The sequence below is a fragment of the Pipistrellus kuhlii genome, unplaced genomic scaffold (assembly GCF_014108245.1).
Source record: "Pipistrellus kuhlii isolate mPipKuh1 unplaced genomic scaffold, mPipKuh1.p scaffold_m20_p_5, whole genome shotgun sequence".
Taxonomy (NCBI): Eukaryota; Metazoa; Chordata; class Mammalia; order Chiroptera; family Vespertilionidae; genus Pipistrellus; species Pipistrellus kuhlii.
The window spans coordinates 64,500,438-64,524,760 of record NW_023425551.1 but is presented as its reverse complement, the minus strand read 5'-3'; the positions used below and the strand labels follow the sequence as shown (position 1 = coordinate 64,524,760).

General features: G+C 35.9%; 1 protein-coding gene across 1 annotated transcript in view; it reads left to right on the top strand.

Annotated features, from left to right (window-relative positions):
- Positions 1-22,823, top strand: part of HCRTR2 (hypocretin receptor 2) — a 98,366-nt gene extending 75,543 nt beyond the window's left edge. The window contains exons 4-7 of the mRNA XM_036415097.2: positions 3,555-3,670; positions 14,115-14,335; positions 15,995-16,116; positions 18,595-22,823. Of these exons, the coding sequence (XP_036270990.1) occupies positions 3,555-3,670; positions 14,115-14,335; positions 15,995-16,116; positions 18,595-18,824 (689 nt within the window). The 3' untranslated portion in view covers positions 18,825-22,823. The remainder of the gene's footprint in view (positions 1-3,554; positions 3,671-14,114; positions 14,336-15,994; positions 16,117-18,594) is intronic.
- Positions 22,824-24,323: the final 1,500 nt, after the last annotated feature.

The window sequence follows — 24,323 nt, the reverse complement described above, 5'->3', positions numbered from 1 at the left end:
ACAACTTAACATTTTCATGGTATTTCTGGGTTTCCGATCAGCTTAGACCCTAAGCATGAAATGAGGAATTTAAGAATATCATGTTACCCCAATTATGTATAATAATATCTTTATTAAAACAAACTACTATCCCAGCCCTGAAAGTATAATTTTGCTTGATCAGCTTTTCTGTGTGGGTATTCATTAACATAATATGTATTTACCAGCCAATTACATATTTTCCCAAGTATTTATATAAATGTACCAACCTCTGAATGAGCTTTCTCTCCCATCTGTTTAAAACTTCAGACTGATATCACAGTGATGGGAACCATAGCTACAGAAAAAAAACAACAACAACAACAAAAAAAAAACTATTAAAATCTACCTTCCTCCACTCACTCAATTGAGTAAGTCTAACGTAGACATCAAGGCCTCCCAGGTATGCAAGCTTCAAAGCTATATCTTTATGTGGGGAGCTCATGTGACACCTTCTTTAAAGCAAACAAAAGTTCAAAGCCACTTAGGTGTCTGGAAAGGGCTGAAGTCACTCTTCTTGGAAATTGGCTTACCAAATGCTGCTGGGGCTATGGCACTTCAAAAGGAATGGCTGTTTGTTATTCCTGTAGTCAGGCTGCTTGGGTTCCATCACTTTTTATGGAACTGGCCTGTTTTACAGGATAAGCTTGAAAGGGAGTTGGAAACTGATGAGCTAGGTGTAAGCCACTTGGGCCAAAGAGAAGCTAAAAATAACTCATTTCGCTCTGAGATCCCTTCACGGTACACACCCCCTGCTGTCTCCTCTGAAGATTATGGTAGGGAAATATTTCCATCAGAGAAAAAAGACCAAGTTTTAGAAAGAAGATTAAGGCGAATATTAAACTCAACCAACTCTAGAAGATAAGGCTATGAAATCAAGTGGAGGATATTTAACTTAAAGATATGTCTAAAATATATTCAGTAAGAATTGAAAGATTGTTCAGTAAATGTTATCTTTAGGATGGTGATCATCACAATTATTATTCATTGATCCTGAGTATATATTGCCCTTAAAACATTTGATGGCATAACTGAGTCTTCATGCTTCTATACAATATGCCCTTTGTGAAGTAATGAAAATAATAAAATGCACAGTGGTGATAGAATTATCCCTCAATGATAGTATGGAACCAACTGATTGTCAATATCAAAGACCAAATGACTTGTGTAATTTTTAGAAATTAATTTTAAAAACCCTTTGTTTTGTTAGCTTTTAGTTAGAATTATTTCTAATTTTTGCATTTAATGTCTATGGAATCCATGTAGGATACTTTTCTGGTTTTTGTTTTACATTTACGTAAAAGTAATATATTCAAATACTAGTGTAAGAAAAATATCCAAGCATTTTTTAAAAATCAGTAATATATTTATTTTAGGATAGCAAAAAAATATACACTAATAAAAGAGCAACATGCTAATTGACCGTACTTTCGAGACACCCACCAGCCAATAAGGAGTGGGCATGCAAATTAACCCAACAAAGATGGTGGGTTAATTTGCATATGCAGGCACTGAGCAGCCAGGGGCAGGACAGGACACTTGCATTATCACCATGGCTATGACATAGGTGTTCTGAACCATTCTAGCCACTCCAGGCTTCTGGGCAGCATGGGAAGGCGGGAAGGCAGCTCCTGCCTGAGCCGAGGTGGTGCTGGCAGGCAGAAGAAGGAAGGCCCATTCTTGCATGAATCTTTGAGTATTGGGCCTCTAGTATCCTATATAATAAAAGAGTAATATGCAAATTGATCATCATTCCAACACACAAGATGGCTGTCCCCATGTGGACAAAAGATGGCCGCCACAAGATGGCCAGCAGAGGAGAGAAGTTGGGGGCAAACAGGCTGGCAGGGGAGCAGTTAGGCATCAATCAGGCTGGCAGGGAGTGGTTAGGGAGTGATCAGGCTGGCAGGCAGAAGCGGTTAGGAGCAATCAGGAAAGCAGGCAGATGAGCAGTTGGGAGCCAACAGTCATGTATTATGAGAGGGATGTCCTTCTGGGATTGGGCCTAAATGAATAGTTGGACATCCCTTGAAGGGTCCCAGAGTTGAGAGGGTCACATTGGGCTGAGGGACACACACACCCTTGCACAAATTTTGTGCAACGGCCCTCAGGAATTCAACCAACCAGAAGTTTGATTGCTCACTATGATGTGCACTTACTACCAGGGGTGGTGTTAAACAAGAAGGCCCCAGCCGGCAGCCAGCATCCAGGGAAGGGAGGCCCCAATTGGCAGCCAGCAGCCGCTAGGGACTCTAATCATACATGAATGTCATGCACTGGGCCTTTAGTAGTAATAATAATAATAATAATAATAATAATAATAGCAATAATGTTAAGCCACAATGCCATTCATTAATTTATTAATTGATTGTTTAATAAATGCCTAATCTGAGGTAAGATTTACTGTGTTAAAAAAATAATGATAAAAAATAGTTATACTTCTACAGATGCTTATCCATAATTATCTATAATAATAAAAGCATAATATGCTAATTAGACCGGATGTTCTTCCAGGTGACCTTTCAGATGAAGCCAGGGCTGCAAGGGAAGCCCAGGTCCCAGGTGCCTGCTGGCAACCGCAGGAAGCCTGGGTCCCAGGTGCCAGAGGCTAAGCTGGTGCTGGCAGCCATAGGAAGGAAGGCTTACTCTTGCAGGAATTTCATGCATCTGGCCTCTAGTGACTAATAAGTGAGATGGTTGTAAAAAAGACAATACTTGTGTCATTTTAAAGACTAACTTTGCCTGACCAGCATGGCTCAGAGGTTGAGTGTCGACCTATGAACCAGGATGTCATGGTTCAATTTATGGCCAAGGTACCTGATGGGGGCATGCAGGAGGGGGGCATGAATGATTCTCATCATCAATGTTTCTCCCTCTTCCTTCCTATCTGAAATCAATAAAATATATTTTTAAAACTCTTAAAAAATACTAACTTTAAAAATCTCTTAAAAATTTCATTTTTATTAACAGTAGATGCATATATATATATATATATACATAAATATACACACAACATACTTAACAATTAATTTTCTATGTGTTCTATTTATCAAATGTTTGCTGTATTTATTTTTCCAATTTTTTCCACATTTGAAGTTACAGTTTATATTTTAATAAGAAGAAATCAACTGAGTTTACGTTTTCTTGCTATTTTAACAAAAGCATTGGTAATTAGGTTTTGATTGAGCCATGTCCCTTCTTGTAAATGTGAGTGTAGGAAAATCCAATTTAATTTTTATTAATTAGCTTCATGTAATCAAAACAAATAAGGGCTTTCAATAAATGAACACTTGACTGGATAGACTATGACAGCACAAATTAAGAAATAGCTAATTGTTATTCCTCTCTGGGTCATTAAATGAAATCAAGACTTCACATTTTGTACATACATACACTGAATAATTGTAAGTAGTTAGTGTAAATTATTTTTCCCCTTTGTATATAGATGTGCCAATGAAATTATATAGAATATAACAAAGTTACCTTTTAAAATATCTATGAATTATAAGATTTTATTATTTTGACTTTCATTCCAGGTGATATTTACCCCAAGATGTATCACATCTGTTTCTTTCTGGTGACATACATGGCACCTCTGTGTCTCATGGTGTTGGCCTATCTGCAGATATTTCGTAAACTCTGGTGCCGGCAGGTATGTATTTCAAACAATGTCCTTGTGCTTTCTTCAGGATGTGCTTAAAAATGAAATATAAGAGAGGATGCTTAGCAAAGGACTGTGCATTTTCCTAAAACACTGAGGCTCTCTGGCCCTGACAATGTCTCCAGGCATTTCTTTAGAGAGATAGTTGTAGAATGTATTTTATGAACTGCTTCATGACTTTAAATTTAAACCTCTGTGACTAATTGACTTGATTTTTTTGTCTAGGTCTTATACTATAAATTTTACTTTTTATGAGAAATAGAAAATTAAAATTCCATTAAACTTTTCTGATGCATTTTTATTATATGGGTTGAATCTCCAACTTCAAAGATTTTTTTTTTTTTTTTTTAGAACAGTAGAAGATTCCAACAGAATTCGGTGTTTTAGAAACTGTTGATAGTGCTGATTTGGGAATACTAAAATTTGTTAGGTAATGTTGCTTTTTCCAGTTTATGCAGTAAATCACTTGGTGGTTCATTCATCAAACATTTATTGTATTTTTTGTATGAATATCTGATTAAAAGTTAAATGTCTATGTCATTGATGAATTCATAGCCTACAGAAGGGAGACATTCAGATACAGAATGAACATTACCTTAATAAATATAAGCACAGGGAATCAGAGGAAGGCTTAGTGGAGGGGAATCTAAGTCAAAGCAGATAGCACTTAAGGTAAACCTTGATTTGTAGGATATCACAAAAAAACACATATAGTGGTTTATAAAGGTATAGTCAAAGAATAAAGCTCAGCCTCTTCTATTTGTAAATTCTGTATTTAAATAACATAACTTACAGTATCTCTGTCTCTAAATGTATTGCCAGTACTTTGAGTTTACCTGGCTTTGTGAAAATCCATTCCTTTAGTCTGTTTACTCTGACACATTCTATCCAACTGAAATAATTTGTTGGGCCACTTAAATTCATTAAAATAATTTCACAAACCTTTTATTTGGTTTTTGTCTGAGGATGAGTCTTAATTTGAGTCTTCTTTATCCCCTGTTATTCAAAGCAATTTTCAAGTTCATCTTTTAGTGGTTGGATATGAGCAACAGCTGCATTTTTCAGCTCTGTATGTCTCATAATTCCAAATTTTCTATTCCTCTATTTTTGCAAAGAAGTCATTTCTTTTACGATATCATAAATGCAACCAGTACCAACACTTATTATCATTCTGTTCTCTGAACTTTTTAAATAAATTAGCAAATGCATGCCACTATAAAACGTAGGTGGTGATTTTGCAAATTCTAATGATGGTTTCCTCAACACTCTCCACTGACCACAAAGTCAATGCCACATATTTTAGGCCGTTTGTTACTGTTATACCCCACTTCTTAATAAGTATTATCATACTAGTCAGTTTTTATTTATTTTTTAAGAGACCCATCACCACAAAGCATAAGGATTCTTTTTTTTTTTTTTTTATCCTCGCCCAAGTGTATTTTTTCATTGAGTTTAGAAATAAAGGAAGGGGTGGGAGTGAGGAGAGAGAAAGAAGCATCAATGTGAGAAAAAAAATCAATTGATTGCCTCCCATCTGCACCCCAATCAGGATGGAATCTACAAACTAGCTATGTGCCCTGACCAGGAATCAAACCCGAAGCCTTTTTGGCTTATGAGAAGATGTTCTAACCAAGTGAGAGCAGGGGCATATTAGTCAGTGTTTGCTAGGTTATTCAGCTGTAAAAAACAACTCCCAAGTATGTGCTTGTGATATTAGTTTGTCTCACTCGTGTTCCATGCCAGTGGTGAGGTTGGGCAGAAACTATGCTCCACTTGTCCACACAATCTGAAGGAGCATCACTTCCTGGAACATGCCATTCTGGGACAGAGGAAAAGGGTGAGAAAGCTGGGAGAAATATTTAATGTCTCAAAATTTTGCTTTGAACTGGCATAAGTTATGTCTCCCCAGTTTTCAGTAGTCAAAACAAGGCATGTGGTTAAGCTTGACCATGAAGAAGGGAAGTACCCTTTACTCACAAAGGGCAATGGGTATCTTCTTAGAAGCTGGGGAGTGAATAACTGGAAATGATCGACAAGTCAAACATAGACTCAAGGTTCAGACTATATGAGTTTCAATCCTGACTTCAACTTAGTGGATAGATGAATTTTGTTAATTACATACTTCCACTTCTGTGCCTCTCTTTCTCCATCTTTATAGTGTGGTTATATAGCATTTACATCACAGTTTTGTTACATTTAATAGATTAATTAATTCAAGTGCCTACTATATGGGAAGTGTTCAATAAATAAAATACTTGAATACTATGTGCTATTATGCAGACTTTTAACTAATGTTATATGTATTTCTAAAATAACAAGCATAAATTGAATTAATGTACATACTATATGACTACTTCACTAGATTTCTTTTTGTAGCACTTTTAACTAACGTTATAATGACTTTTTTTTTGCTATCTTCCTTACTCTACTACATTGAAGACAGTACACTCTCACCTTCATCTTATATCCTTCCATTAGTACATGCTTAGCCCATATCAGTTGCTCAGTAAATAGTTTATGAGGAAAAAAAGTGAGTAAAACAATGTTTAAAAAAATGGTTAGATATAGGAAAACAAGGGGAATCCATTGCCAAGTTATTCATTGAAATAGGTTTAGAGGAAAATTAGAATTTGGACATATTCTTAAAGAAGAAAAATCTTATTGAGCACGTAAGAATAAAAATATTTTAGATTTAGACTGAGATTTAGATGTTAGATATTCAGTGTTAAGAGAATTTCCTAGTTCTATCTTTTTACTGGTTAGTGTGCATTACATATAATAGGTGCTTATGTTTTATTCATTTATTTACAGATTGACCTAACTTTAAAACTACATGGGGATACCTGAATCTTTATTGTTCATAGCTGCAACCCCAACAATTAATATGGTACCTTGTCTGAAGAAAGTATTTAAAAAAAAAAAAAAAAGTCTGTTGAATAATTAGATAACTACCAAACCCAGCCAATTTACTTCTTGGTTGTTTAAGTTTATAGTTCTCTATTTCTCAAGCTCTAAAATAAGTTCAAAATTGGATTACTAGTTTAGAAATAATCTACTTACACTCTTTTGATCGATTGTCCTGATTAGTACAATCCACATGATTCAGAAGATTCACAGTAAAACGCATGGGTTGTAAAAATAAAGACATTTACAAAACATATCAGAATAGAATACAGCAAGTCCAACTGAGTTCACTTTAGTAGCTAAAATAAAGTAAATTAACCACAAGTGAGTGATTATATAGAATTCTGCTTGAGCAGCTCTCAAAGTCCAACTGTTAATGTCTATAAACAACATTGCAAGGCGTGGAGTGCCATAGGCTAAAGTGGGACATCAATGAATGCCTATCCTATTTAATCATATTACAAAGATGCATGGAATCTATTACATACATCAAAATTAATAAGTGTATGATTATTAGCACCCAAAATGCATGCCTTCTCTGACTTTTTCAAGACCTTTAAGCATCATTAAAAGAATTATCCAATGCTTAGCTACAATCAATGACTTCAATTCTCTCTTTTACAGTCTTGAACTCACTCAGTCTTGAAATTCTATTGACTATTTTTTATTAAAATTTCTCTTTTTTAAAGACCTGCTTAATCTTAGTCTACTTGGTCCTGTGTGCATATAATCATTCTTTCCAGTTTTAGCCCTCACATATTATAATACTTAGATCTTAATCAACATGTGGACTCATGTTCATTTATCCTGCAAATATTTAAAAAGCACCTACTATGTGTCTGGTACTCTATATGGAAATGGAGATGAAATATGATAAATATTTGAGTCTGACACTAAATTTCAACATTCAAAGTTCTTTCCAATTTTGAAAGACCTTCCCTTCTCAACTTTTATCAGTCTCTACTTCCCTTTATTCTTCAACACTCTTCAAAGAGATTTTACCAGTAATTAATATTATGTGATGACAAGTCAATCTAGTGTGACAAAATAGACAGAAATTTTAATTGCAGAGGCCGAATGAAAAGACAGTAACACAAGTCCACACATAGAAATAGAGTGTCAGTAAATGTGATTTTGTGTGTAAATATAAAAGAGAGAATAAATGTATTTTTGTTTGTGATTATTTTCTCCTATTTGACTTTAAAAGACAATAGCATAAAGCAATAATTATAAAACTCTGAAGATTCAGCTTACAATATATAAAGTTGTAATTCAGCCTGGCTGGTAATGCTCAGTGGTTTGACCTATCAGGAAGTCAGGGTTCAATTCTGGGCCAGGGCACATGCCTGGGGGCAAGCAGGAGGCAGACAATCAGTGATTCTCTCTCATCATTGATATCTCACTCTCTCTCTCCCTCCTTCCCTCCCTCCCTTCCTTTCAGAAATCAATAAAAATGTATTTTAAACAGTTATAATTCAAAGAAAAAAAGGGAATGAAACTATATTTGATAAAACTTTTTGCAAATTATTGAAAGTTAGAACTAATCTGTGGTATTTGTCTTTTTCGGTCTTTGCCTTATTTCACTTAGCATTATATGCTCTACGTCCATCTGTGTTGCTGCAAATGGCAAGATTTCATTCTTTTTTATGACTGAATACTATCTATTGTCCATATGTACCCAATCTTCTTTATCCATTTGTCTATAGATGAACACCTAGATTGCTTCCATATCTTAGCTATTGTAAATAATGTTTCAATGAACATAGGGGTGAATGATTCTTTTTGAATTAGTGTTTTGGATTTCTTCAGGTAAATAACTAAAGTGGAATTTCTGGGTCATAAGATAGTTTCATTTTTAATTTTTGAGAAACCTCCGTACTGTTTTCCATAGTGGTTGCACCAAGTTACCATCTCACAAACAATGTAGTAGGGTTCTTATTCTACCACATCTTCCCTAACACTTGTTCATTGATTTATTAGTGATAGTCATTCAGACAGATGTGAGGTGATATATCACTGTAGGTTTTATTTGCATTTTCCTGATGATTAGTGATGTTGAGCATCTTTTCACATGTCTGTTGGCTGTCTGGAGATATGTCGATCCATGTCCTCTAACCATTTTTAAATCACTTGTTTGTTGATGTTGAACTGAGTTATTTATATATTTTTTATATTAATCCCTTATCCAATATATCATTTACAAATATATTTTCCCATTTAGTGGGTTGCTTTTGTATATTGTTGTTAGTTTCTTTTTTGATGCAAAAGCTTTTTAGTTTGATGTAGTTCCACTTGTTTATTTTTGCTACTGTTGAGTTTGCCCTAGGAGATATATCCAACAAAATATTACTAAGACCAATGTTAACTAGAATCTAAAAAACAATAAATAAAACAAAAGCAAACTCATAGACACAGAGAACAAATTGATGGTCTCCAGATGGAGGATGATTTTGGGGATGAGTGAAAATGGTGAAAGAGATTAGGAAGTACAGACATCAAGTTATAAAAATGTAAATGAAGATATACAGCACAGGAAATATAGTCAGTAATCTTATAATAACTATTTATTGCAATGATCATTTGGTAAAGGTATATAAACATCAATCACTGAAAATAAAATTTCATACATCTAAAAATAAAATAATGTTGTATTTCAACTGTAGTTGAAGAATAATATTTTAAGTCTTATTTACAAAATGGTAAAATTTTAAGTTTTTTTTATGTAGTTTTATAAAAAAGTGGATGAAAAAATGTTGGCATTAATCTAAACAGAAAGAATCAATAAGATAATTAAATTGCTATACTATAAAATGTCTACTTAACACAAATAAAGCAGCAATTGGAGAATAGAGGACCAAAATAGACTTACTATACAGAGAGAACAAATAGCAAAATGGCAGATGTAAAGTATATCTTCTTAATAATTACATTAAATATAAATGAATCAAACACTCCAGAATTGGCAGGATATGTGAAACAAGCAAAAACAAAACAAAACAAAACAAAAAAAACCAACCAAACAAATAAACAAACAAACAAAAAAAACCATGATCCAAATCTATGCCATCTATAAGAGACACAGCTCATGTTCAAAGACAAATAGGTCATATGTAAAATATTGTAACCAAAAGAAAGCCAGAGTAGCCATAATATTAATGAGACAAAAGAGACTTTAACAAAAATTATTGTAATAAACAGGGACATTTCATAATGACAAGTCAGTCCATCAGGAAAATATAAAAATTTTAAACTTCTCTGCACATATAACAACTGAACCCACAGCACATGAAGTAAGCACTGCAGAACTGGAGGGAGAAACCGACAACTCAACAATGATAGTTAACAATGTTAATCCCCCCTTTTCAGCAGTAGGTACAAACACTAGTCAGAAGATCCATAAGGACACAGACGACTTAGAACTACCAACCTGATGGACACAGAAATATCTGCAACAAATTGTTCAAAAATCAGAATACATGTTCTTCCCAGTAGTGCATGGAATCGCAAGAGCATATAGAATCCTCTCCAGGTCAGACCATATGATAGGCCATAGGAAGCCTAAAGTCACTTAAAGTGATTGAAATAATAAAAGTGTACATTAATGAAATGATCAAAGTAATAAAAAGTACATGGACTTATACAAAAAATAAACCATAGGAATAAAATGAGTTCACAAATATATGGAAATTAAACATTACACTTTTAAATAACTGATCAGTAAAAGAAGAAATCACAAGAGAAATTAGAAAATACTTTGAAATGAACGAAAAAGAAAGCATGATACACCAAAATTTATGAAATGCAGCCAAAGCCGGGACCAGTTTGGCTCAGTGGATAGGGCGTCGGCCTGCAGACTGAAAGGTCCCAGGTTTGATTCTGGTCAAGGGCATGTACCTTGGTTGCGGGCACATCCCTAGTAGGGGGTGTGCAAGAGGCAGCTGATCGATCATGTCTCTCTCATCGATGTTTCTAAGTCTCTATACCTCTCTCTTCCTCTCTGTAAAAACTCAATAAAACATATTAAAAAAAAAAAAAAAGAAAGAAAGAACTTTGAAATGCAGCCAAAGAAGTGTTTGGAAGGAAATTTACAACTGTAATTTGCTGTATTAAAAAAAAAAAAATCTCAAATCAGGAACATAACATTCTTACTTCAGAAATTATAAATAGAAAAAATATTAAAAATGAAAGCCAATAGTAGGGAGTAAATGATAAAGATTAGAGTGCAAATAAAGTATAATAAAAACAATAAAACATTCAAAGTGGCACAGACAACAGTAATAGTTAAACATTTAATTCCCCCTTTTCAGCAGTAGGTAGAAACACTAGTCAGAAGATGAGTGGTGATTGTGGAGGGGGTGGGAGGTGGTGGAGGGAATAGGGATAAATTGTGATGGAAGGAGACTTGACTTGGGGTAATGAGCATACAATATACAGATGATGTATTATACAATTGTACATCTCAGACCTACATAATTTTACTAACTAATGTCACTGCAATAAAGTCAACAGAAAGGAAATGAACATTAAAAAACAAAATAAAATAAAACTGATGGCTGCCAGAGGAGAGTGGGGCGGAGGATGGGTGAAAAAAGGTGGAGGGGAGTATAGCCAGCAATGCTGTGGTAACATGGTAATAGCCGGTTACTAGACTTATTGTGGTGATCACATGGTAAGGTCTATAAATGTTGAATCACCATGCTGTGCACCTGAAACTGATACAATATTGTATAACAACTGCATGTAAATAAATAAGCATACTTTATTAAAAATAAAAGCAAAAAAAAGTTAATAAAACTGGAAGTTTTTTTTTTTTTAAAGATCAGAGATAATGACAAACCATTAGCTAAATTCACCAAGAAACAAGAGGAGATGTTACCACATCTTTTTGTAGTTTTTCCTGGTGACAGGGACCAGAGCCATGTTCGCTGGGACAGATCCCCTTTATGAGGACACTTTCTGATGATTGCAGAACTCATCTGATGCAGACTGCTGAATCTCTCCTTCAGGGGAGCATTCAATACAACTGCTAAGGTTCAACAGATCTCTCAGAGATCATTTAGAAAACAGTTCAAGGCCATTTAGCAGACATTTATGGAGTTATTCATACTAAAGGTCTTCTGGAACTTTCCATTGCAGCTTCTCCTCAATTATAATGTCTATTTAAAAAGAGACTCACAGAATAGGAAAGATTCTCAGCTCCTGCCTCCTGCCAGCCAAAGGTAAGAATTTTGAGGGGACCTATATGAAAAGCTCAGTCTTCATGACAAGATAGGTAGAATCAGAAGATAAATCATTTTTTTTCTTCTAATTGAAGGCAGGTTTCTATTAACCACTGTTGCTTCCTTTTGAGAGAGAATAGTTATGGCCAAAAGGAGCATCATATTCATTCATCTCTGTGAGCCTCAAAGTAAAAGTTTCTTCTCAAATTAGAAATTATCTAACACAGTTGGATCTTGTGATGTATAAAGCAACAAGACCCATCCAACATCCATTCGCAGAGGCCACAGGGACACATTGATCTGTCAGGGTTTGCAGCGGAGACATAAAAGCAACAGCTGAATGATCTTAATAGAACTAAGATGGCCTTATGGTGTGCTTGCTGACACATTTTCTTTTTTTTAAAAATTACACATGCTGAATTTTATTGTTTTGCTCACTAAACCCTATCAATCTCCATGAGCTTATAATTAAGAAAATATTATACTTGGAGGGACTCCCTGCTTTTATCAAGTAACTTTGAAAAGAAATGGAAAAGTACAAGTTGTATAACTGTCTTTACAAATTCCAGGTATTTGAAATGTTAATGTAAGACCACAAGGGATTCTCAGTGTTTTTGTGTGCATGGTAAAGTGCCAGACCATAAAACTGGCTTCAAGTAATTTCATAATACATAGTAAGCAACAAAGATTTTTTTTTTTTTTTTAATTTCCTTCATTCAAAGGTTTGCATTGGCCAAACTTGAGAAGCTGAAAACCCCAATAAAAAGCAAAAGGTAGTTAAGTCCTCTCTCTCCAGCTGGCAGCAGATGGCAGTAGTGATACATAGAAAATCCATTCAGGTGGCTTGAATGCAGTTACCTGCGTTTTTCCTTCTCTTTAAACTTAGGTATCTGCGCTGAACCAGGATTCCTAAGAAGATAATGGGGTTGTCATTCCTTTACTGTTTAACACAGTTTTCATTTCCCTCTTTTTGAAAAATTAAGTGTTTGTTTTAATTTTGTTTAGAGCAATTTTGGCTCACAGCAAAGTTGTCTAGAAGATATTGGGAATTCCTACTTGTCCCAGTTCCACTTAGGCACAGCTTCCCCATTATCAAAATCCCCCAGAGGAGTGGTTACAATTGATGAACCTGCACTGGCCCATCATAACCACTCAAAGTCTATAGTTTACCTCAAGATTCTCTCTTGATGCTGTACATTCTATGGGTTTGGACACTATATCCAAATACATTGTATACTATATAATGGCATGTATCCATTATGATGGCATCATACAGAATATTTTCTTAAAAACCCTCTATACTTGCCTATTCATCCCTCCTCCCTTTAGCCAATCACTGACCATTCTAGTGTATTCATAGTTTTATCTTTTCCAAGGTGTATCATAAGTGAATTATGTAATATGTAGCATTTTTAGATTAGATCCTTTTATAGTAATATGCATTTAAAATTTCTATTTTTTAAAAAATATATTTTATTGATTTTTATACAGAGAGGAAGGGAGAGAGATAGAGAGCTAGAAACATCGATGAGAGAGAGTCATCGATCAGCTGCCTCCTGCACCCCCCCCCCCCCCCCGGGGATATGCCTGCAAGCAAGGTACATGCCCCTGACCGGAATCGAACCCGGGACCCTTCAGTCCCCAAGCCGACGCTCTATCCATTGAGCCAAACTGGTCCCGGCTAAAATTTCTATTTTTTTATAGCTTGGTAGCTGGTTTTCTTTTTTAAAAAATATATTTTTATTGGTTTCAGAGTGGAAGGGAGAGGGAGAGATAGAAACATCAATGATGAGAGAGAATCACTAATCCACTCATCTGCCTCCTGCATGCCCCCTACTTGGGGTGGGGGTGGGTTGCGGGGGTTAGGGGGGCGGTAGGGGGCGGACGGATCAAGCCTGCAACGTGAACATGTGCCCCTGGACTGAACTGAACCTGGGATCCTTCAGTCTACAGGCGGACACTCTATCCACTGAGCCAAACCAGCTAGGATGATTGATAGCTGACTTCTTTATAGCATTGAATAATATTCCATTGTCTGGACATATGACTTTTCTTTAAATAAAGAGATATCTTGTAGCTCTCTTAGACCTTGTGTAGAGTTTCCACATTTTTTTTTCCCATTCAAACTGCTATTTGGCACTCGGATGCATCATTCACGAACATGCTCCATTCAAACATTCTAGGGAAACGGGCTCTTGAACCTCTCAGACCGTGGGTGTCTGGGACACGCTCCTGACTGTGTCATATAATCACTTTTCCGAAGTGGAACTTTCCGAAGTCAGATAGCAATGGAGGGTCTCCGCTTCTTTCAGATCCCTGGGACATCGTCTGTGGTTCAGAGGAAATGGAAGCCCCTGCAGCCCGTTTCGCAGCCTCGAGGGTCAGGACAGCAGACTAAGTCCAGGATTAGCGCCGTGGCTGCTGAAATAAAGCAGATCCGAGCCAGACGAAAAACAGCCCGCATGCTGATGGTGGTGCTTTTGGTGTTTGCAATTTGCTATCTACCAATTAGCATCCTCAACGTGCTAAAGAGGTACGGTTTACCTATTATTTGAAAATAAAGTGGCCTGACATTTCTTGCTTCCGAAGAACTTCTTTTTTTTAAGCCAGAGAAAAACTGAAGCCCTCTGTCTAGATAGCTTGTCAGGCTTGATAACGGTGTTGTTACCAGCAGGTAAAGGGCAAACATCCTTTTGGAGCGCTCAGACTATAAATGCTCTTGTCCATGCAAATTCCCTGTTGAATGGCAGACACAAAGCAGACATTCCCTGATCTCTTCGATCTAATTGCAGAAAGAAAAAAAAAAGTTCTAATGCAAAAAAACTCATTTACAGCTTGGAATTCTCTTTTGATCAGAACGAATGGGTTTTCCAAAGTTTTCAACTGACATGGGGGACTGTGACAGAATTCCATCTAAAGGCTAAAAAAGAGATAAGAATATTTTGTTAGCATTCTAATTATGCTTAAACGTACATTTGTGAGCACATGAACACAAAAATGAACTCATGACACTGTGTTTGAATGTTTAAACAGAGAGAAAGATAATCCGTTTCCTAAAGTTATTGAATCAAACTCAGGGTGAATTTTATTATTATTTTTTGTAATCAGTTCAAAATTTTTCAGCCAGAGAAAGCCTGTCATGTATTTCACTGCAGACACACTGTTAACACAATTGATCAACACATACACAGCCAATGCAGGAGCAATGAAGGGCACACTTGAACTTTATGGCCAGCCAACTTTATCGGAACTCATCAGAACTGTTGCACGTCCACTGGTCCCAAAGTAATCCTAATTCTGTTTATAATAGACTTAGAACTACAACTAGGTTTGCTGCTCTCACTTTTCCCTGATTCAGGGTCAATATCATGTTCCTCGCAGCTGGGGACTCTGGAGAGAGCTTTGGCTGGAGTTGTGCAGACAAAAGGTGGTAGAATCAGCTGCAAAGATTTCTCATTCTCTTTGGCCCTTTTACTGAGTGCTTAGTGGCTTTTCCAACGGCGAAAAAAGTGGAAAATGCACTTTTGTTTAGTAACATTATTTACTGCAGGCTCAGTTTTAAATGTAAAAGATTTCAGCCGCCTGTGTCCTTGGCTCACAAATAAATGAGCGACTTGATTCTCCATATCTTTCCATAATTTCCTTATTTTTTTCTTGCCCATAGCAATCCTATACACATTTATTGTGATCTTTTGCCAAATGACGTTTTCTGCCCCTAAGAACTTTGTAAATATGCTGTGAAAATGGATGGGTTTTCTCCTCACTTTTTTCTTTCTTTTTGTACTTTTATTTTAGCCAGTCTAAATTCAATGAAAATTAGATTTACTGCTCTCTGGAATGCTCATTTGGATTTCCTGCATCTCGGCGCTTGTACTTTCCTTAAGCTACTTCCAAATACCTACACGTCCACAATATTTCTATTATTCTTCCAACTTAAATACCTTCCTTTTCAAGGAAAGGAAATTGCTTTCTAAGGAGAAGGTCCATGTTTAATTTAGAATATTTTCGATTTTTTGAGCATTCTGCTCTTTTCCACAAAATAAATAATAACCTCAAAAATCATTTTCTCTTTACCACACAAAACATTTTCTTTAAATGTGTATCTCTTTGCTCTTGCATAATATAATTATTGAAAAGATATTCGTTTGCCAGAATCACACTGGATTTCCTGTTGTCCTTTCTTTGCTTACAGAGTATTTGGGATGTTTACCCACACAGAAGACAGAGAGACTGTATATGCCTGGTTTACATTTTCACACTGGCTTGTATATGCCAATAGTGCTGCGAACCCAATTATTTATAATTTTCTCAGTGGTAAGTTTGCAACTGTTTCTTCTGTATAAGCCATAGCTCTAACCAAGGGTGAGGGATCAATGACCAGAGGTTTTGAACACTCTTGAACTAGATGAAGATCTTAGGTGCTGTACAGTGATAATTTTTTTAATTTTTTTTTCTGATGTAATTTATCTTGAGGTTTTCCCCTTATGAGCAGAAACACACTACCTAGAGTAATAGAGAGAATTATCTAAGGATTCCTCTCCCTTCCCTGAACTCATAAAACTTAGAAGAAATTTTGTAATAGGAAGAAAGTGAAAATTGTGAGACCACAGAAGCTTGCTTGTCGAGACCCACAGGTTGAGAACCACTAGCAGTGTCTCCTAAGACCATCGGAAAACACAGATCTTTACATTATAATTCAAAACAGTAGCAAAATTACAGTTATGAAGTAGCAACAAAAATAATTTTATGGTTGGGGGTCACCACAACATGAGGAACTGTATTAAAGGGTCACAGTATTAGAAAAGTCAAGAACCACTATCCTACGTTAAAGGTTAATTTCTGAAAATGTAAAATAAGTTTGTCTGAAATAAAACAGCCATGCTACATTATTTTCCTGGCCAACATTTGTAGCCTAATTGAGATTGAATTGGAACCCTTCCACTTTTAGGAACTTTTCCATTCACATTAATCTTGTATGTAACATCTCTTGGGTTTTTCTCAAGATTCCTCACTGACCACAAAAAAATGATATTCCTCCTAAATAACACCTAAGCTAAGTGGCACACCACACGCATTTGTAAATTATTTAACCTGTTTATGAATCTATACAATGATTAAAATTATTTAGCTAATTATTGTTTTATTTACAAACATTTTCGTCTGACTTTTACAACTGTGTTTTAATTAGCCATGTCTTTACATTGTCTTATTCTTTAACTGGTTGGTTATTTCTTTTTCATTTCTACTTCCAAATATCTGGTAATTATATATGGAGCCATAAGCAATTTACTTTATTGAGCACCTAATAAAGTATGTGCATTTTGTAACTTCATATTTGGCCTTCTGGGTTATAAAAATAAAAATTAGTCAATAATTGATTTTTTTTAAATAATTTTTTATCCAAACATTGCACATACCCTATATGTATTATCTGCTTTAGTTCAGCTTTCAGAAAAGCAGGTGGTATGTGTGTGAGGCTCGTTTTGTGTCCAGGTGCCCCTTTTCATTGCCTTCCTTGCCACACCCAATTCCAGTTTCCAAAACAAAGACCCCATGCCCCTGGAGATAACCAGATAAGACTGCTCAGCTGAAACCGGTTTGGCTCAATGGATAGAGCATCGGCTTGGGGACTGAAAGGTCCTGGGTTCGATTTCGGACAAGGGCATGTACCTTGGTTGCGGGCATATCCCCAGTAGGTGGTGTGCAAGGGACAGCTGATCGATGACTCTCTCTCATCGATGTTTCTAACTCTCTATCTCTCTCCGTTCCTCTCTGTACAAAATCAATAAAATATATTAAAAAAAAAAAAAAAAAAAGACTGCTCAGTGCTGTTTGAAGGGAGAGGGGCATGTGGAGCTGTGACTTAGAAAGCAGTGAGGAAGCAGTTGGCAAGGGATTAGGGATGACTAACTCGCTGAGCCTTGTACTAAGCAGGTAAAACCTATTAGGAGGTTGTAGGGGGAAATGTTTGAAACAGAAGCCACAGAACAAGTCAAAATGCAATTATGTGGTAAAGAGTGAGCTAAAAATCACTGGGGACTTAGGTTCCTGCTCTTGTATCATTTATCCCTTAACCTTCATCTTCACCTGTAATCACTCAATAACCCAATTTGGTTATTGAAGCTCAGAAAAAAAATAAATTATAATTCCCAACACTGCCATTTACCCTTAAAAAGGTTATTGTTTTATTTTCTTACCTCTCCAATTCCGTGTCAGTAATTTTAAAGACAAGGAATAACTTCTAAAATCGGTGTGTGTGTGTTTTAAGTATTGTTCAGTCTAGGCAGATTATAAAACTTCAGGCTCTGTAGATCTTTTAAGATATTTTTCTAGATATTTTGTTCAATTGATTGTTTCAGTAGAAAAGTTTCTTCTGAGTAAAAAGGGGTAAGTCTGTATAGTTTGGGTTTGTTCAATGTAAGTTTTTATCATTTTTGAAATTATTAAATATTTCTGGACATTCTTCTACTGATCACTTTTATAACAGTTAACTACTTAAAAGTAATCCGCACTCAAAAATATATAAGGTTTGACTCAAAAGGAATGAGACAGACTCCAAATACAAGGGCGAAAAACAGTCTCATTATTTTATGAAAATACCTCATTGTTTCAAGAGTCTACCAAGCTTCCCCATAACGCAATTTCCTTTTCCTATTTTCCCCATCTTTGCAAAATGTGGCACTTCATTGTTAGCTTGGCTCAAGGGAGCCACTCAGCTGTACCCTTACTCGTGATTTGTTAAGACATATTTACGCACAATTCTTTTTCCTTTCCTTCTCCCCCGCCTGCCAGGAAAATTTCGAGAGGAATTTAAAGCTGCTTTTTCATGCTGTTGCCTGGGCCCTCACCATCGCCAGGAGGATCGGCTTGCCAGAGGGCGGACCAGCACAGAGAGCAGAAAGTCCCTGACCACCCAGATCAGCAACTTTGATAACATATCAAAACTCTCAGAGCAAGTCGTGCTCACCAGTATAAGCACACTCCCAGTAGCCAACGGGGCGGGGCTGCTTCAAAACTGGTAGAATATTGATTTACATTACAAGGATACCTGAGTAAAATGATTCTTTTTTGTCTTTTTAGTTCACGGAAATCTTAGGATTTGACCCATCTGAAGCTAAAATTACTTGTGGACCTATTTATTTATTTATTTATTTATTTATTTATTTGCAAAAGAAAAAACCTATTGCTCTTTGGAAATAAAAGTCAGTTTAAACTAATTTCTCAACTATTGATTTAAATATGTTAGACGTTTCACTTTCAACTGCATTGATTTCAGGCTATTTCATTTCAGTTTCCTGTTTTATGCTTTGTGTGCATCAAATGCTTATGTATTTCCAATTCAAATTATTTCCATTTCACATTCAAACTGGTTGCTAAAAATTACCCAAAGTTCTCCTGTAGTTTTTTTTTTTTTTTTTTTTTTTGGCAACTAAGAGAAGTAGCAAGTACTAACTGAATTAAAGACATGTTAGTTGATTTCATTGTTTAAAAAAAAAAGATCACAAGGGACTGTCATTCTGATGTGACATCGGAGAGAATATTTATTTATAGAATAGCATATTATATTAGATAACTCAAAAGCTACTTTCCAAAACCACATAAAAATAAACTATTAAACTTTATTTTTCATGAATTCTATCACTCAGTAACACAATTTTCTCAGGTTTGTGACTTTACCATGGCTAACATTTCTCATCTCAACATATGGCCAGTAAGACGCAGTGTTGGCATAAAGATTTTGGAGTAACTATGAATACATAATAATTTCCATCTCTAAGACTTCAACACTTAAGAATAAGGTAAAATCACATGATTGTACTCTTCTAACCAGTGAAAATGATGTAGTCAGCCTTGGTGGATTCCATGAAGAATGCAATTTACAAAGAAAAGTAGTGGACCCACTAAATCCCAGCTGGCTTCCCTATCGCACAGGTTCATACTATGATGGTAAACATTTGCCTTTTTTTAAATCCCGTAAACATTGCTCAAGCACCTACCAGAAGGCACCAGCTGCGCTGTGTGCTAGGAGATGAGGTGGGGGTCGATATAAACGTGCCTTTCAAAGAGCTCAGGTCTACTGAGAGAGCAGGCTGATCCAGGCCGCGGGGCGGCAAAGCATTCTGAGGGGCAGGTTCCCACACCCACAGAGCAGCGACAGCTAGGATGCTGTTCCTACCAAGGTTGGCACTGTTTTTTGTTTGTTTGTTTCTACTTAATTACAGCGACATTGTTGATGCCAGTGAATGCCTCTAGGCATGTGGCTGAGAGCCAGGTGATTAGACTAATGGAGGGACTTGCTCTCAACCTACGCACAAATGAACAGGAGCAGTATGTTTTGTACAAATATATGCTCTGGGGTTCAAAGCGCTGGATAGTTCAAATTTGTTTTTCTGCACAATTTTTCTGATTCAAATGTTCACTTCAAAATTAAGTTGAAAGTAAAAAACCTTTTTCTAAAGACTTGCCCTTCTCTGTAAGAGCAGGTGTTCTTATTGATTGAAACAAAAAAAAATGAACAATAATATTTAAGAAAGATTTCCATAGATGATAAAAATTATCCTCTTCTTTTCTTGATTTTACCCAACTCATCACTTTTTGAAAGAAGTAATACAACCAAATTATACACGAGTCATTTTCAAATTTTAGAATTGGGGACTACTTTGTTGTTGTTTTTTTTACTATTTAAAGCAAAACTACTCTCACGTGAGGATTATTGAAATGATATTACTAGTTAGCAAAACGATATCAATAAAATCAAAAGTAATATAACTCTTCTTCCCTTTGTACATCTGAGATCTTTTTTTCTTATTTATGCCTCATGAAAGGGGAGTTGTAATGTTCAGATTGTGAAAGAAGCTAGCACTTTAAATAGTTTGAAGATAACTTCAGATACTATTGATAACATGCCTTAATAGCTGAATAAAATCGCAGAGTAAGAGCTAAATCTTTAGACCCTAATATATATCAAGTTTTTTATTTATTTATTTATTATTTATTTTTTTTAATTTAAGAATGAGAGGAGAGAGAGAGAAAGCGAGAGAGAGCGAGCGAGTGCGCTAGTTCACAGTTCTGTGGTTGTGTGCCAAGGACATTCTCAGAAGTCAGAATTCCTTTGTTCTAAATTGGTGATTCTCCCTGTGTGGTTCCTGTTCCGTCAGCATCAGCATGGCCTGAGATTTTATTAGACATGCAAATTTCCACCCTATCCTAGATCTGCTAAATCAGAAACTTTTGAGGGTGGTATCAGAAATCTGTGTGTTAACAAGCCCCGCAGGTAATTCTGAAGCATCCTAAAATTGAGAACCAAATCACTGCTCCAAATATTACTACTTGGTACCTATTTATCATCCATGTGATAAAAAGTGTTTACTGCACAGCTATTTACAATAGGGACCACTGTCATCCCCACTGTCAGCCTGCTTGGAGGTCTGAAAAAAGAGGCTGAGCATCAGTGTTGAATGTCACCCAATGTCATCTCAGTTCAAGAGATTACGGTTTATGGAATAATCGTCCCTGAGCTACAAGTGCAGTGTGAAAGAAGACTGATTTTATAGCCCATACTTGGATGGCCAGTTTCTAATTAAAAAAAAAAAGTCCAATTTCCAACTTTTTCCCCACTAAGTTATTAAGGCTACTTTTGTGGAAGTAGTTTCTAAGAATAAATATTACCTGAGAGAAAAGTGAGCAAACACCAACTTTTATGAGAAACTGAGGAAGTAGAATAATAGCCTGTGCATGTTGTGCTCAATACATTCATATAGGAATCCTTCTAAGAGGTCTAGATCTAAATCCTCTTATCTTAATGGAACAAAGTAAAGAAATAGGTATTCCCCAAACCTGCCAATCTATGGAACAAAGGGTCAACTCCTTACCTCATTATGTGCTAATAACACAAATGAGAAGATGTCTTATAAAAAGAATGTGTTGTGACTGTTTTATGGTATAAATAAAATAAGTATCTTTTTTATATTTAAAAGACGTAATGTAAAATGTCATTAATGTTACTGAAATTTATTATCAATAATTTTATCTAATATGAATTCATTTGATTTTTATTGTTTCTGAATTTCTGCAAACCCATGAAAAATTTAACATGTGAATTTATTCTTAGCAAAATAGGACTTGAGGCATTTCTTGGATATTAAATGTTAGAAACCATTGATGGGTTAATTGTAAACGTGTTACACACAATGATATTGAATTTCATTCCCAGTGCACATTGTTTTAATAAAGATACAGGTAAATATGCCTATAAACATAATTTGGATATGCATAAACCTGAAATATCAGAATGACAAAATCTGAAGACACTTACTGGTCACAAATCATGAGGAGGGCTATTATTATTTTCATACTAGTGTAATAATAGAATGTTTCATTTGACATAAATCATAATAGTAATCACTTGCATTTGAAAACAATCTGAATAGTCATTACAATTTAGAAAGCTTTTCAACTCTAGTTAATTTTATAACAGATGACTTTTCTACTTCCTCTAAGTTACAAGTCAAAAAAAGAGTACATTCAATTAGGTCATGCACAAAATTAGTTTTCAAATGGCATGAAGCTAAATAATAGATTTTTTAAAAAGACAGTAAACAAAGGAAAAACTAGTAATATACTAGTAAGTCTCTTCTATTACCTTATATACTACAGAAAATGAACTGCCATGGCATGAATAACACTGTCATCTCCCAAAATCCAAAGGGGATTATTTTCTAGAGACTATTGCAATCAAAGGGGGCAAAAAGCCACGTATTTCTATTATCTTACATTTTCTTTATAAGCTTTGGAGCTAGCGTGTCTTTAAGTTTTTCATGAAATGTATTTCTCTAATTGTTGTATCCCATGTGTGTAACATCACTTGTTTAATAATTATCTTACACACTTAAAGTTCCTTATGCCTGATTTACTGTGTCTTCATGAAGAATTTTGTATCAAATCCAATGTGATAGCACACCAACTACTGTGAAGGATGCTCGTTATGTAATTTTTAAGTAAAAACCATATTGAGAATTCAATAATCACATTCACACTGTCCTCTGTATTGTATGAAAAATCTTGTTGATTTGATAAATTGGATATTCAGTCATAACTAGTGTCAAATCTTTGCAGTTAAGGATTAAATTAAGCCTTCTGGTACAGTACTTAATAACCAAATATTTTTCTCAATAAGGTTATATAACCAGGGATAATCATGATATAAAAGGTTTTTAATGTTATTTTAAGAGCAGGAACTGTAATAAAGATGGTTAAGATTAATATAGAAATACTTCAAAAATTTTGTAAAACCACATATGTATGTAGAACATTAACTTTTGGACCTTTTATCTGAGTGAAGAGACTTAGAGAAAACGATAACTTTGTGATTTTAAATTAATTATTAGAATAGATAGTATAATGTTTACATAAGTAAGCAATTCATTTTTCTTGGTCATTATATGAAAAACTTAGCATTATTTTAATTTTAATGATAAAGTTTAAACATGTATATTTTCTTCTTTTCATTTACCTAAATGCTTCTGAGACATGACAGAATCAACTACCAAGGAATTCGATTTAAATTCAGTTTTATTCCACAATGTTTATTTTAACTGGTATCAAAAATGGAACTAAAATAACTGGGCAAGGTAAACATTTGCTCCTTATACAGAACTAGAGGCTCTGTGCACAAAATTCGTGCACGGGAGTGGGGCAGGGGTCTCCCTCAGCCCAGCCTGCACCCTTTCCAATCTGGAACCCTGTGAGGGATGTCAGACTGCCCATTTAGGGATCGGGTCTAAATGGGCAGTCTGACATCCCTCTCACAATCCAGGACTGCTGGCTCCCAACTGCTCACCTTGCCTGTCTTCCTGATTGCCCTTAACAGCTTCTGCCTGCCAGCCTGATCACCCCTTAACCACTCCCATGCCAGCCTGATTGATGTCTAACTACTACCCTGCCAGCCTGTTTGCCCCCAACTTCCCTCCTTTGCTGGCCTGGTCACCCCTAACTGCCCTCCCCTACAGGCCTTGTGCCACCCAACTGCCCTCCCCTACTGGCCATCTTGCGGTGGCCATCTTATGTGTTGGAGTGATGGTCAATCTGCATATTACTTTTTTATTAGATAGAAAAGAGGCCTGGTGCATGGGTGGGGGCCAGCTGGTTTGTCCTGAAGGGTGTCCCAGATCAGGGTGGGGGTACCCTTGGGGCATGGGCGGCCTGGGTGAGGGGCCTATGGTTGTTTGCAGGCTGGCCAAGCTCCCCAGTGACCCAAGTAGAGGCCTTGGTATCTGGAATTTATTTACCTTCTGCAATTGAAACTTTGTAGCCTGGAGCAGAGCCAACCCTTCTGCTGTCTCCCTGGTGGCTGGGGATTTATTTACCTTCTATAATTGAAACTTTGTAGTCTTAAGGGGAGGCCTGGGCCAGCCAGGGTATGTGGAAAGCTTGGCTTCCTCTATCACCTGGGAAACTCAAGTCTCCCTCCTGCTTTCTCTGTGGCTGCAACCATCTTGGGTGGGTTAATTTGCATACTTGCT